Source organism: Rana temporaria, chromosome 8 (genome assembly GCF_905171775.1).
Source record: "Rana temporaria chromosome 8, aRanTem1.1, whole genome shotgun sequence".
Classification (NCBI taxonomy): Eukaryota; Metazoa; Chordata; class Amphibia; order Anura; family Ranidae; genus Rana; species Rana temporaria.
Window position 1 is genome coordinate 174,549,113 of NC_053496.1, and position 13,133 is coordinate 174,562,245.

The following is a 13,133-nucleotide window of genomic DNA, read 5'->3' on the forward strand; positions in this document are numbered from 1 at the left end:
GATGAAGAATCAGCCGCCCCTCACATCACCGGGTAAGAGGAGACTTTATTGTAAATTTTTTTGTCTTTTTACAGCATTTTTGCAGTGTATAGGAGCGGTAGTGTTTTTGTTATGGATCGGGAGTCTGCCAGCGTCCTTAACAACCAGTTAATAGCTGGTATGTTGTATAATGGTTGTTAAGGAGCGGGCTGAGAAGCCGACTGCCACGTCCTTAAAGCGTAGGTTCACCCTAAAAACAAGTATATAACATTACATTCAGTATACCTCAAACATGTACAGTATGCCGTTTTTTTTTTTTGGGGGGGTGTACATACGGTATTATCAGTATTTTCCTCCAGGCTTCTGGGTGGTCACCGCGGGAGAGATTGACGTGCCTGAGAAAAACTCCCCCTGGCGGATAAGGTGCGTCACGACTTTCCGAAAGTAGCTGAACTGCGAGTCGGCTCTACACGGCTCCTAGTCGGTGCGCAGGCGTCGTAAAGAGCCGACTCGCAGTTCGGCTACTTTACAATTTTGGTGTCTTGCGCGGCGTCCATCGGCGGCCTCGTCGGGTCCGGCGTCCGTCTGCGGCTTCGGTGGTGTCCTCCTCGTCGGGTCCGGCGTCCTTCTGCAGTGTCCTCCCCGCTCGATCCCCGCGCTGAGTTTGAACCACTGCTCTGGCATATACCGAGCGCAGTACACTCGGGTATAGTCGGGCAGTCTCGGCTCCTCTCGCGGTCACGTCCTGTATGTCCAGGACGTGACCGCGAGAGGAGCCGAGCCTGCCCAACTATACCCGAGTGTACTGCGCAAGGTATATGCCGGCGCAGTGGTTCAAACTCGGCGGAGAAGCGGGTATCGGCGTATATCGCGCACCCACGATTTTGCCCTGATTTTCAGGGCAAAAAAGTGCGCGGTATACGCCGATAAATACGGTAATAAATATGAAAAATAATAATTTTATTTTTAAAAAATGTCCTCAGTTTAGGCCGATATGTATTCTTCTACATATATTTGGTAAAAAAAAAGCAAGCGTATATTGATTGGTTTGCGCAAAATTTATAGCGTCTACAAAATAGGGGATAGATTTTTTTTTTTTACTAGTAATGGCGGCGATCTGCGTTTTTTTTATTGTGACCGTGACATTGCGGCGGACATATCCGACACTTTTGACACGTTTTTGAGACCATTCACTTTAATACAGCGATTAGTGCTATAAAACTGCCCTGATTACTGTGTAAATGTGACTGGCGGGAAGGGGTTAATATGTTCCCTAGTGAGTGATTCTAACTGTAGGGGGACTCACAAGGGGAGGGGACCGATGTGTGTACCTCTGTACTGAGAACACACCATCGGTCAGGGCTGGACTGGGAAAAAAAATTGGCCCTGGACTTCATCCAGACTGGCCCACTTTGACAGGTCTCTCTCATGGTGGCCGGACAACTCCCGCAACCCCCCCCCCCCCACCGCCCAAGCCCCCTCTCCCCCTTCACTAGCCATTCTACTTTATTAGAGTAGAACGGCTGGTATTGGTACTCTTATAGGCAGTACCAGTGGGGAAGCTAGACATTATTTCACCCGGGGAAAAGAATCAGTTCGGTGCCCCCCATTATGGGACAAGATTAGGCCGAAGTGAGGTACTCCCAGGCCATAGCTGTTGAGTCAGCTGTCTGTCCCCTCCCCCATGCTCCTCTGTCACCCCCCCTGGTCCTCCCCCTGCTTCTTTGTCCCCCCCAGGTGAGCGCTGCAGGGAGGGAGAGGAGGTGAGCGCTGCAGGAAGGGAGAGACAGAGGAGCGGAGGGGGGGGGCGGCGGTCCGCTGTCACTGAAGTCGGCCCACTGAGCCATCGGCCCACCCGGAAACTCCCTGTAGTTCCTCACTTCTGACAGGAGGTGGATCTGCATGTTTACACACACAGATCCACACTCCTGCCTAGATCGGGGGCAATCGCAGGTGCCCGGCGGACATCGCGGCCACCGGGCATGCACACCGGGTCGCAAGGGATGCCACGGCGCACGCCCCCTAGACGGCTGGGAACAAAGGACTTCATATGACGCCCACCCGGAGGGAGGGTTCCTGCGGGCGTCATATTAATATGGCCCGGTAAGGAAGGGGTTAACAACGGATGACTCATCAGCTGATTGTAAACACAATTGTAAAAAAAACTTGGGGAAAAAACAGTGTGATTCCCCCCCCAAATCATATCAGGCTCTTCCAGGTCTGGTACAGATATTAAGGGGTACTCCACACCAAAATTAAAACAAAAAAAATGGTGTGGGGCCCCCCATAATTCATACAGACCCTAATTCGAGCATGCAACCTGGCAGAAATGGGGGGGGAGGGGGAACAAGCGAGCCCCCCCTTCTTTAACCATACTAGGCCACATGGGGGCCCCCCCCCAAAGCACCTTGTCCCGATGTTGATGAGGACAAGGGCCTCTTCCCGACAACCCTGGCTCAGTGGTTGTGAAGGTGCGGGGGGGTGACTTGTAACCCATGTAAATGAGTACGGGGTACACCCCTACCCATTCACCCAAAAAGTGTCAAAAGTAAAAAAAAAAAAACACAGTTTTTGACATGTTTTTTATTTAAAAAACCTATTGTCCCTCTGTGTAGATCAATTGTCAATCATGATGAACGATGGCCAAAGACCTGACCCAACATGCCCTGGATATACTATACACCATATGAAAGGTCCATCTCCATTCCTCAATATAACGTCATGTTCCCAACAAATGAGGAGGAGATACTGTACACCATATGAAAGGTCCATCTCCATTCCTCAATATAACGTCATGTTCCCAACAAATGAGGAGGAGATACTGTACACCATATGAAAGGACCATCTCCATTCCTCAATATAATGTCATGTTCCCAACAAATGAGGAGGAGATACTGTACACCCAGGGCCGGTGCAAGGATTTTTGCCAACTAAGGCGAAGGTGCATTTTGACGCCCCCCCCCCCCTCCCCCGGACGCACGCACACCATACATTATATCTTTGCTCCATTAAGGTTTAATGGTTATGATGCTTAAAGTGATCGTTTAACTTATTTATCTTTTACAGAGAAAGATAGCATAGATGGCGTTATTCTGCATTGCGCTGTATAATGTATTATTGCTGGGATTTGTTGTTCCTCTGTAACTGGTGGTATTCTCCATTACGCTGTATAATGATTATACTGCGCAATGCAGATTACCACTGACCAGTTATAGAGGAACTACAAATCCCAGCAATAATACATTATACAGCACAATGGAGAATACCAGCAGCTATAGAGGAACAACAAATCCCAGCAATACATTATATAAAACGCAATGCAGAATACCAGCAGTTACAGAGGACTACAAATCCCAGCAATACTACATTATATAAAATGCAATGCAGAATACCAGCAGTTACAGAAAACTACAAATCCCAGCAATACATTATATAAAACGCAATGCAGAATACCAGCAGCTATAGAGGAACAACAAATCCCAAGTAGAATACATTATATAAAATGCAATGCAGAATACCAGAAGTTACAGAGGACTACAAATCCCAGCAATAATACATTATACAGGCTGCTTAACATATTATTGCAGGGATTTGGTGTTTTTTTTTAAACAGGAAACTTTAAAACAGATCCCCCTTACCTGTTTCTGAAGCCTGGCTCTGCGTGTCCGGCCTGTGTGGTGAGCGCGGCGTGGTCTGGCCATACACACTGCTGCCCCCCAGGACAAACCACCCCGCTTCCATTAGTACAGACCCCCCCTCAGGAAAAACCTCCCGCCTCAATTAGTACAGACCCCCCCACAGGACAAACCACCCCCCCATTAGCAGAGACCCCCCTTCCAGACAAACCACCCCCTCTATTTGTACAGACCCCCCCAACAATCATCCCCCATTAGTACAGATCCCCCCACAAACCACCCTTCATTAGTACAGTACAGTCACCCCCTCTATTAGTACAGAGGCCCCCACCCCTCCCAGGACAAACCCCACCCGTGCGGCAGCTGGAAAAGACAGTGTGCAGCTGAGCCGCCTGGGTGGAGAACATGATGATGAGGATTCAAAAATACCGCGGCAGTGGAGAGCTCAGAGCGGCCTCAGACAAGGAGAGGAGGAAGGAGCGGAGCACTTTGGCGCTTGAGCGCCAATATCTCTGTGGCGCCAGGGTGAACTGCACCCGCACGGCGCACTCATTGTGGATACGGCCGGCTGGAGGTGGAGGTGGAGGTTCGGACGGCTGCAGCCGATTTTCCGCCCTGTCCCCTGGCCGGCGCTGGCGCCGTAAGGCAAGCGCCAAAGTTGCCTTGCGCTAGCGCCGGCCCTGTGTACACCATATGAAAGGTCCATCTCCATTCCTCAATATAACGTCATGTTCCCAACAAATGAGGAGGAGATACTGTACACCATATGAAAGGTTCATCTCCATTCCTCAATATAATGTCATATTCCCAACAAATGAGGAGGAAATACTGAGATTGCAGGCTTGGCTGGCTTAAATCAGGTTTGGTCTCCACCCAGAGACTGGCCACATTAATCACCTTGCAGGTAGACAGACAGACATGGAGAAGGCCATATGAAAGGTCCATCTCCATTCCTCAATATAACGTCATGTTTTGCTTTCTAACAGATGGACACCATGTCAGGAAAACCTCGGAGGGAAATCCTATTTTTTCTCCAGATACTGATGCGGAAAATAATGAGATTACTGAATATTCTTCGGAAGTAAACCAAATACCCAAGGAGTCTTCTCTAATCCACGAAGGATTTCCCACAGGAGAGAGTTCATTATCTTGTTTGGAGTGCGGGAAATATTTTAAGATGAAATCTGAACTACTTCTACATCTCAAAACTCACCCCAGTGTGACCTTTTCATCTTTAGAGTGCGGGAAAGTTTTCTCTAAGGAAAGCAAACTTCTTACACACCAGAAAAGTCACAAGGGTAAGAAGAATCCTAATTCATGTGCAGAGTGCGGGAAACGCTTCAATTTCAAATCACAGCTTCTTATACACCAGAGAAGTCACACAGGTGAGCGTCCATATTCATGCTCAGAGTGCGGGAAAGGTTTCTCTAGCAAGGTATACCTCGTCATACACCAGAGAATTCACACAGGTGAGCGCCCCTATGCGTGTTCAGAGTGCGAGAAACATTTCACCAGCAAAGCAAACCTCGTTTTACACCAGAGAATTCACACAGGTGAGCAGCTACATTCGTGTTTAGAGTGCGGGAAAAGTTTCATTCTTAAAACACATTTTCTTGCACACCAGAGAAGTCACACAGGTGAGCGTCCATATTTATGCTCAGAGTGCGGGAAAGGTTTCTCTAGCAATGAATACCTCGTCATACACCAGAGAATTCACACAGGTGAATGTCCATTTTCATGTTCAGAGTGCGGGAAAAGTTTCAAGAGCAAGGCATACTTCCATACACACCAGAAAATTCACACTGGCGGGCATTCGTATTCATGTTCAGAGTGTGGAAAACATTTCACTACCAAAGGAAACCTTCTTTTTCACCAGAACATTCACACAGGTAAACGTCCATATTCATGTTCAGAGTGTGGAAAATGTTTCACTTTTAAAGCAAGTCTTGACGCACACCAGAAAAGTCACACAGGTGAACGTTCATTTTCATGTTCCGAGTGCGGAAAACGTTTCAAGAGCAAGGCATACCTCATTACGCACCAGAAAAATCACAGTGACAAGCATTCGTATTCATGTTCACAGTGTGGGAAAACATTTTCTGATCAAGTAACATTTATTAAACACGACATCATTCACACAGGAGAACGTTCGTATTCATGCTTAGAGTGCGGGAAATGTTTCACTCAGATAGTAGACTTTCTTGATCACCAGAAAACTCACACAGGTCAGCGTCCTTATTCATGCTCAGAATGTGGGAAATCTTTTGCTTACAAAGACCACCTTCGTAGACACCATTCCGTTCACACAGGTGAGTATTCATTCTCCTGTTCAGAGTGCGGGAAAGGTTTTGTTTCGAAAGGGCATCTTCTTTTACACCAGAGAAGGCACACAGGGGAGCGACCTTATTCTTGTTCAGAGTGCGGGAAATGTTTTATTGATAAAAGAGCCCTTCTTCTACATCAGAAAACTCACACAGGAGAGCGTCCGTATTCATGTCCAGAGTGCAGGAAAGATTTCGCTCAAAAAGGATACTTTCGTAATCACCTGAAAACTCACACAGGAGAGCGTCCGTATTCATGTCCGGAGTGCGGGAAATGTTTCATTATTAAAGCACACCTTCGTAATCACCAGAAAACTCACACAGGTGAGAAACCTTATTCATGTTCAGAGTGCGGGAAATCTTTTGCTGACAAAGGCAATCTTCGTAGACACCAGTTAACTCACACAGGGGAGTATCCATTTTCATGTTCAGAGTGCGGGAAAGGTTATATTGATAAAGCAGCCCTTCTTTCACACCATTTCATTCACACAGGTGAGAAACCTTATTCATGTCCTGAGTGCGGGAAATGTTATAGCAACAAAGGAAATTTTGTTAGACACCAGAAAACTCACATGGGTGGTGAGCGACCTTATTCATGTTTAGAGTGCGGGAAACGTTTCACTCAGAAAGCACACTTGATTATGCACCAGAGGAGTCACACAGGTGAGCGTCCTTATTCATGTTTAGAGTGCGGGAAATGTTTCGCTCAGAAATCAGCCCTCGTTGTACACCATAAATCTCACAAAGAGAAGATTCCTTTTCCATGTTCAGAGTGCGGAAAAACTTTCGCTCATAAAGGACATCTATTTAACCATCAGAAATCACACACCCGCTAAATCCACTGACCAATGTACGGCAATGTTTTTCACAAAATGATTTGTAGGGTTCAATGAAGAAATGTAAGCTTTTTTTTTTTTAGTTTTTAAGGTGGTACAACTCTGTAAAAGTGGCATGGCGGGTGTCTGGTTTGCTTAGACATCTCGTGGCTTCTTCTATTTCTTGGACCCTCCGGTTGGGATCTCGGCCCCCCACAGTTCCTGGTTCTGTTCACACCTCGGGGGCGTGAAGGAGATCATAGGCTTCTCTAATCTGCCATGGTGACTCCGTCTTCTACAATAATTATTCTCTTCTATGTTCTATATACTGTGGGCCAGATTCAGGTAGAATCGGCTTACTCTGCGGCGGCGCAACGTATTACATTTACGTTACACCGCCGCAGGTTTTACGGGCAAGTGCTTGATTCACAAAGCACTTGCCTGTAAAGTTGCGGCGGAGTAGCGTAAATCCGCCCGGCGCAAGCCTGCCTAATTCAAGTGGGGTGGATACCATTTAAATTAGGCGCGTTCCCGCGCCGAACGTACTACGCATGCTCCGTCCCTAAAATTTCCCGACGTGCATTGCGCTAAATGACGTCGCAAGGACGTCATTGGTTTCGACGTTAATGTAAATGGCGTCCAGCGCCATTCACGGACGACTTACGCAAACGACGTGAAATTTCAAATTTCGACGCGGGAACGACGGCCACACATAAAGCGGAGTTCCACCCAAAAATGGAACTTCCGCTTATCCCACTCCTCACCCCCTTACATGCCACATTTGGCATGTAATTTTTTTGGGGGGGGAGTGGGGACTTCCTGTCCCACTTCCTCCTTCCGCCAAGGGGCTTTTTCGGGAATTGTCTTTTTCTTGTGCTCATGCGCATTTCTTTCTCGATTTATATTTCTCAAACGATTTTCCCATCGTTGATTAGAAAATTGTTTATTTTTCCAACATGCCCGATATCTCAAATTCGATGGCCACACAAAAATTATTCACTAATGGTGCAAAATTAGAACCCGGAATTTTCTTTTCTTTTTCGATTATATTTTTAACGTGATTCTCCTATCATTGATTAGAAAATTGTTAGTTTTTCAAAACATATTGCCCAATCACTCAAATTCAATGGCCACATGAAAATTGGCCATTGCTGAAGCCCCACTAATGGCGCGAAATTTGAATGAAAATTCTTTGTTGCAATCTTCAAAAGAAAATTCATTCAGAATTCAACCCATTAGGCCGGCCATACATGGGTCAAATTCCGAAATAAGTAATAAGTAATTTTCTTTAGAAAATCTGAAATTTTGTGTGTTTTGTTATCAGATGGTGCCACCATTGATTTTGACATTCGACCAACCAAGCCTTCAATTTGACCTGATGCTTCAGAAAATAATTGTTGTGGCTGGGAATCCTCTTTTCTTTCCCGAAATTTTATTTCCTTGAGCTTATGCACATTTCTTTTTCGATTATGTTTCTTACACGATTCTCTCATCCATTGATTAGAAATTTAGTTTTTCCAAAAATTTACAACATGCCCGATCACTCAAATTTGATGGCCGCATGAAAATCAGCCTTCGCTGTGGCCCACTAATGGTTGCGAAATTTTAATGAAAATTCTTAAGCCCCGTACACGTTTTGACAAAATTGTGCAACAATCGGCCGGTTTCCCTCAATATTTCACAGAGATTCAAATAGAAAATTAAAAAATTGTATGAAAATTCTCCAAATTTTCATTCGGAAGGTCGAAATCGGCTGTCGAAAGAATGGATGAAAATCATACGATCATTCCTCGGACGGAAATTGTTCACCCGATTTTCTTATAGTGTGTATGAGCCATTAGATAATATTTTCGAAAGAAGATTTTTTTCGAACATCGACCTATGTATAATGGACTAAACTGGGTGCTCAACCTGTGGCTCTCCAGCTGTTGCAGAACTTCAAGTCCCATCATGCCTCTGCCTTTGGGAGTCATGCTTGTAACAGTCAAGAGCTTGCAATGCCTCATGGGAATTGTAGTTCTGAAACAGCTGGAGAGCCACAGGTTGAGCACCCATGGAAGTATTTTGTGTAACCAGTCATGTACACTGGGTGTCCAATGCCCAAAAAAATTCCATAGAAGAGCGCTCGGCATGTGTAGTAAGTAGGTCTTGCTCTGCTGCTGCTCCCCTGTTGCATCTGCCAGCAATTCCTGGCTGTTAAAATTGCAGCCTGGAGTCCTTGTGTAACAAATGGACAGCCTGACACACCATTTATAAACATTGTTTAAATATGATATATATTTCTCAACCCTGTCCTCAAGTGTACCCCCAATAGGCCATGTTCGCAGATTTTCCTTTATCTTGCTCTGGTGCTTTAAATCAGAGTCAATGACTTGGTATTTTGGACAGCTATTTTATCTGAGAGAAATTCCCAAAACAGGGCCATTTGGGGGTACTTGAGGACCAGGTTGAGAACCTCTGGTGTAGACCTCACCTCTTATAATCAAGGTCTAATTCTCCAAGACACTTGACCTTTTAGCCCCCCTCACACTGATGTAAAGCCACAGGATGACCTTAAATATGTTTGTTAAAGTAAAACTATGGGCAAAACATTTTTTTTTTTTGTTTTAATTTTGCATAAAGCAAGGGAGGGTTATAACCCTTGTCCGTTATTTTTTTTCACCATCTGTGTCCCATAATGGCGATTTCCCTTCACTTCCTGTCCCATAGCCAAACAGGAAGTGTGAGAAAATCCCTGCAAATTAAGGGAATTTCTTGGGGGGGCCCAGGTCACCAGAACTAATGTCTACATTGTAAGATTTACTCTCTGTTACTTTTCTGGGGACAACCCAAAATTTTGGATTTTCTTTTACTTTCACTTTCAATGATAATGGTAAACAGGACAAATAGGGGGAATCTCCTTGACAGGGACACAGACAGCAATAAAAAAATGTCAGGGGTTCTAATCCCTCTCTACTCTATCCAAAGATAACAAAACAAGTTTTGCCTTTAGTTATACTTTAAATCCGATTTTCTCACCGTAGGTACATACCAAAAGAAAGATAAAGGCATCCCATAGTGAAGTGTTCTATAACAATTTATGAAAACCAAATAGAAGGGTACTCACAAACAGGGAGCAATATAAGCATTAAAAGACCGCACCGTCAGCGTGATGACGTCACCGCTATTCTCCGCCATGGGACCTCACTTTATCATATGGTGGTGCACTTTGGATCTATCAAGATTTTTCACGTTGGACTTTATTTTATATTTAACACTTTTGAACTTGTATTAGTTTGTTTGCTGTGAGGTTTTTTTATTGCTGAATATGTGCGACAGCGCAACACTTTTTCTCTATAGATTTGTTTTGATTTTTGTATGCAATATCAGTTAGTGCTGCTGTCACATTTAAGTTTTCTATTGAATTGTTTTGAGCTTGCCTAGTGCAGGATACTCGTATGAATCCTTGGTTTGAAAAAAAAAAAAATATATATATGTATATTTATTAATAAAATGTGTGCCTATTTAACCCCCTATTAATCCTTAGTTTATCCCAATCTGCCATAATTAACTCATTCTTCTCCTTTTCTGCTGAACTATTATTTTTCTGATGTTTTTTTCCTCTATTGTTCAATTTTTTTTTTTTTATTTATTCATTTGGCTTGGTTATTTTATTTTAATTTTTTTAGTGTTGCATTACAAAAAAAAAGCACAACATTGAAAAAATAAGCCTTTTTAATATTCAAAGTTTTTATTTATTTATTCATTTTGCTTGTTCTTTTTTTTTGATTATTTAATCTAAAAAAAATTGTGTGTGTTGCATTACAAAAAAAAAAAAGCACATTGAAAAAAATAAGCCTTTTTAATATTTAAACTTTTTTTTTTGCTTATTATTATTATTATTATTGTGTTGTATTACAATAAAAAGCCCAAAAGTAAAAAATGTTATATACACTATATTGCCCAAAGTATTATGACGCCCGTCGTTACACGGAAATGAATTTTAATGGCATCCCAGTCTTAGTCCGTAGGCTTCAATATTGAGTTGGCCCACCCTTTGCAGCTATAACAGCTTCAACTCTTCTGGGAAGGCTGTCCACAAGGTTTAGGAGTGTGTCTATGGGAATATTTGACCATTCTTCCAGAAGCGCATTTGTAAGGTCAGGCACTGATGTTGGACAAGAAGGCCTGGCTCACAGCTTCCACTCTAATTCATCCCAGAAACGTTTTATCAAGTTGAGGGCAGGACTCTGTGCATGCCAGTCAAGTTCCTCCACCCCAAACTTGGTCATCTGTGTCTTTACGGACCTTGCTTTGTGCACTGGTCCAAATCATTTGGTGGAGGGGGGATTATGGTGTGGGGTTGTTTTTCAGGGGTTGGGCTTGGCCCCTTAGTTCCAGTGAAGGGAACTCTTAAGCCATCAGCAAACCAAGACATTTTGGACAATTTAATACTCCCAACTTTATAGGAACAGTTTGGGGGTGATCCCTTCCTGTTCCAACATGACTGCGCACCAGTGCACAAAGCAAGGTCCATAAAGACATGGATGAACGAGTTTGGAGTGGAGGAAGTTGACCGTGGAGGAAGTTGACTGGCCTGCAGAGAGTCCTGACCTTGACCTTATAGAACATGAATGAATTGGGATGAATTAGAGTGGAGACTGCGAGCCGGGCCTTCCCGTCCAACATCAGTGCCTGACCTGTCAAACCACCAAATGGCCAGTGAATGGAAGTGAAAATTTATAATTTGGTGATTTAGGGTGACAAAACAATTTTTTTTTTTATTGAAATTATTTATGCTACTGATAAGTGTTATATGCATTGAGACTTCTGGCTAATTTGTAAGAAAATGCGGATTATCTTTTCTTCTTTTTTTTGTTTTACTGTGTTAAAACTGAATAAAACGTATAATATAAAATATATGGTGTATTATATTGTGTGTTGGTGTGCACTAAAATTCATTTTTTTAAAATAATAAAGTTTTATTTGTAGCACTACCCCCGAAGGAGCTACTGGTTTGATTTGGGTGGCACGTTACCTCTATCTTCCCGCCGTCTAGGGTACTGGATGAGAGCTGTAATAAAGTCAATGTCCACATGAAAGGTGTCTTTTCTGTGCTGTCATTACCCAACGGGGTAAAAATGGTAAATAGTAGAAAGGTGAAGGGATAGAAGAAATGGAAGGTGACAGATTCAGGTGTAACTGGTTCTTGGAAACAGTCCTGCTCCAACGACAATTTTCTTTGCCACTCCAGCCAGAGTGGGCATAGCGCACCCGGACAGGCCTCTCTCACCAGCCTAGCAGCCAGAATGTCGCTCGGAAATTTTAGGGTGAAGTCTCTGCCACAGACACTCCTAAAGGTGGAGATAGTTTTGGTCCAAAGTCCTTCTCAACTGGATTCAGCACCCGGATCTCCTTCAAACAGCTTTAGTTACATCAGGAACTGATAGGCGACCATCGTCCAGCCTCTCAGGTACGAAGTGTCCTTCGATGAGCAGATAGGCCTCTCTCGAGACACCAGCCTCGTGCTCGGTATCTCCCAGACAGGTTCTCCATCGATTGGCTTCCTCCCACGGGACGGACAGCCCAGGACCACTTGCAAATAGCAGACCCAGTCTACACACCGGGCCTATAGGTAGATTAGGTGCTCCAGGCCAACGTGGTCCCGGAGCCAGGAACACTGCAACACACATACACCCCTGCCAGGAGGGCCACACACGGGGGTGGTGGGACGACTGCCCAGGTGGATGGCGGCAAGACGACGACACCCAACCAATGGCGTCTGCCCCTAAATACCCCTCCCCAGCATGCACAGCGAGGCGATCAACCCTCCTGATTGGCTGCCGAGGAGAAGAATCCACATGACCCTGACTCCACTGCTGCCACCTACTGTCTGGGGGGGCCTGAAAGTCACCAGACAGAAAGCATGGGCACACAGTACAACCAGAGCTGGAACAGAGGCCTTAAATTTAGTGAAATAAACACGGTCAGAGGCAACTAACTCTCTGACCCCCCTCTAAATTTACAGCAGCACCAGCTATGAAAGTAGCCAGGCGCTACATATTAAACAATACAATTAAAAAGCACATACATGAATCCATCACATTAATTAAAGAATGTGAGTAGTGTAACACGTCGAGGGTTTCTTATCTCAATGGTAGTGCCAAAACAGTGAGTTTACACCACGCCAAATACAGTTTTCTGGGCCGTTTTCATTTAAACGAACATCAAAACTCATACAGGCATGTCTTCTCGCGCAGGGGGTTCCCACTATCACTGCAAAAACATACATTCAGCCTCCTGGCTGTCTCGTGGCAGCTTTACTGCTCCAAGTACCTCCTCAGGGTCTCTCCTAAATGTCAGTACCTTTTTGGTCCTCTGGGCTATGACACACGTCCCAGTGT

At 44.5% G+C, this 13,133-nt stretch overlaps 1 protein-coding gene across 1 annotated transcript; it reads left to right on the forward strand.

The window, feature by feature from the left end:
- LOC120910737 (oocyte zinc finger protein XlCOF6-like) lies at nt 1–7,137 on the forward strand. The gene is made up of 2 exons (XM_040322475.1): nt 1–32; nt 4,601–7,137. The coding sequence occupies exons 1-2, from the start codon at nt 2–4 to the stop codon at nt 6,769–6,771; spliced, it is 2,202 nt and encodes a 733-aa protein (XP_040178409.1). The 5' UTR covers nt 1; the 3' UTR covers nt 6,772–7,137.
- Nucleotides 7,138–13,133: the final 5,996 nt, after the last annotated feature.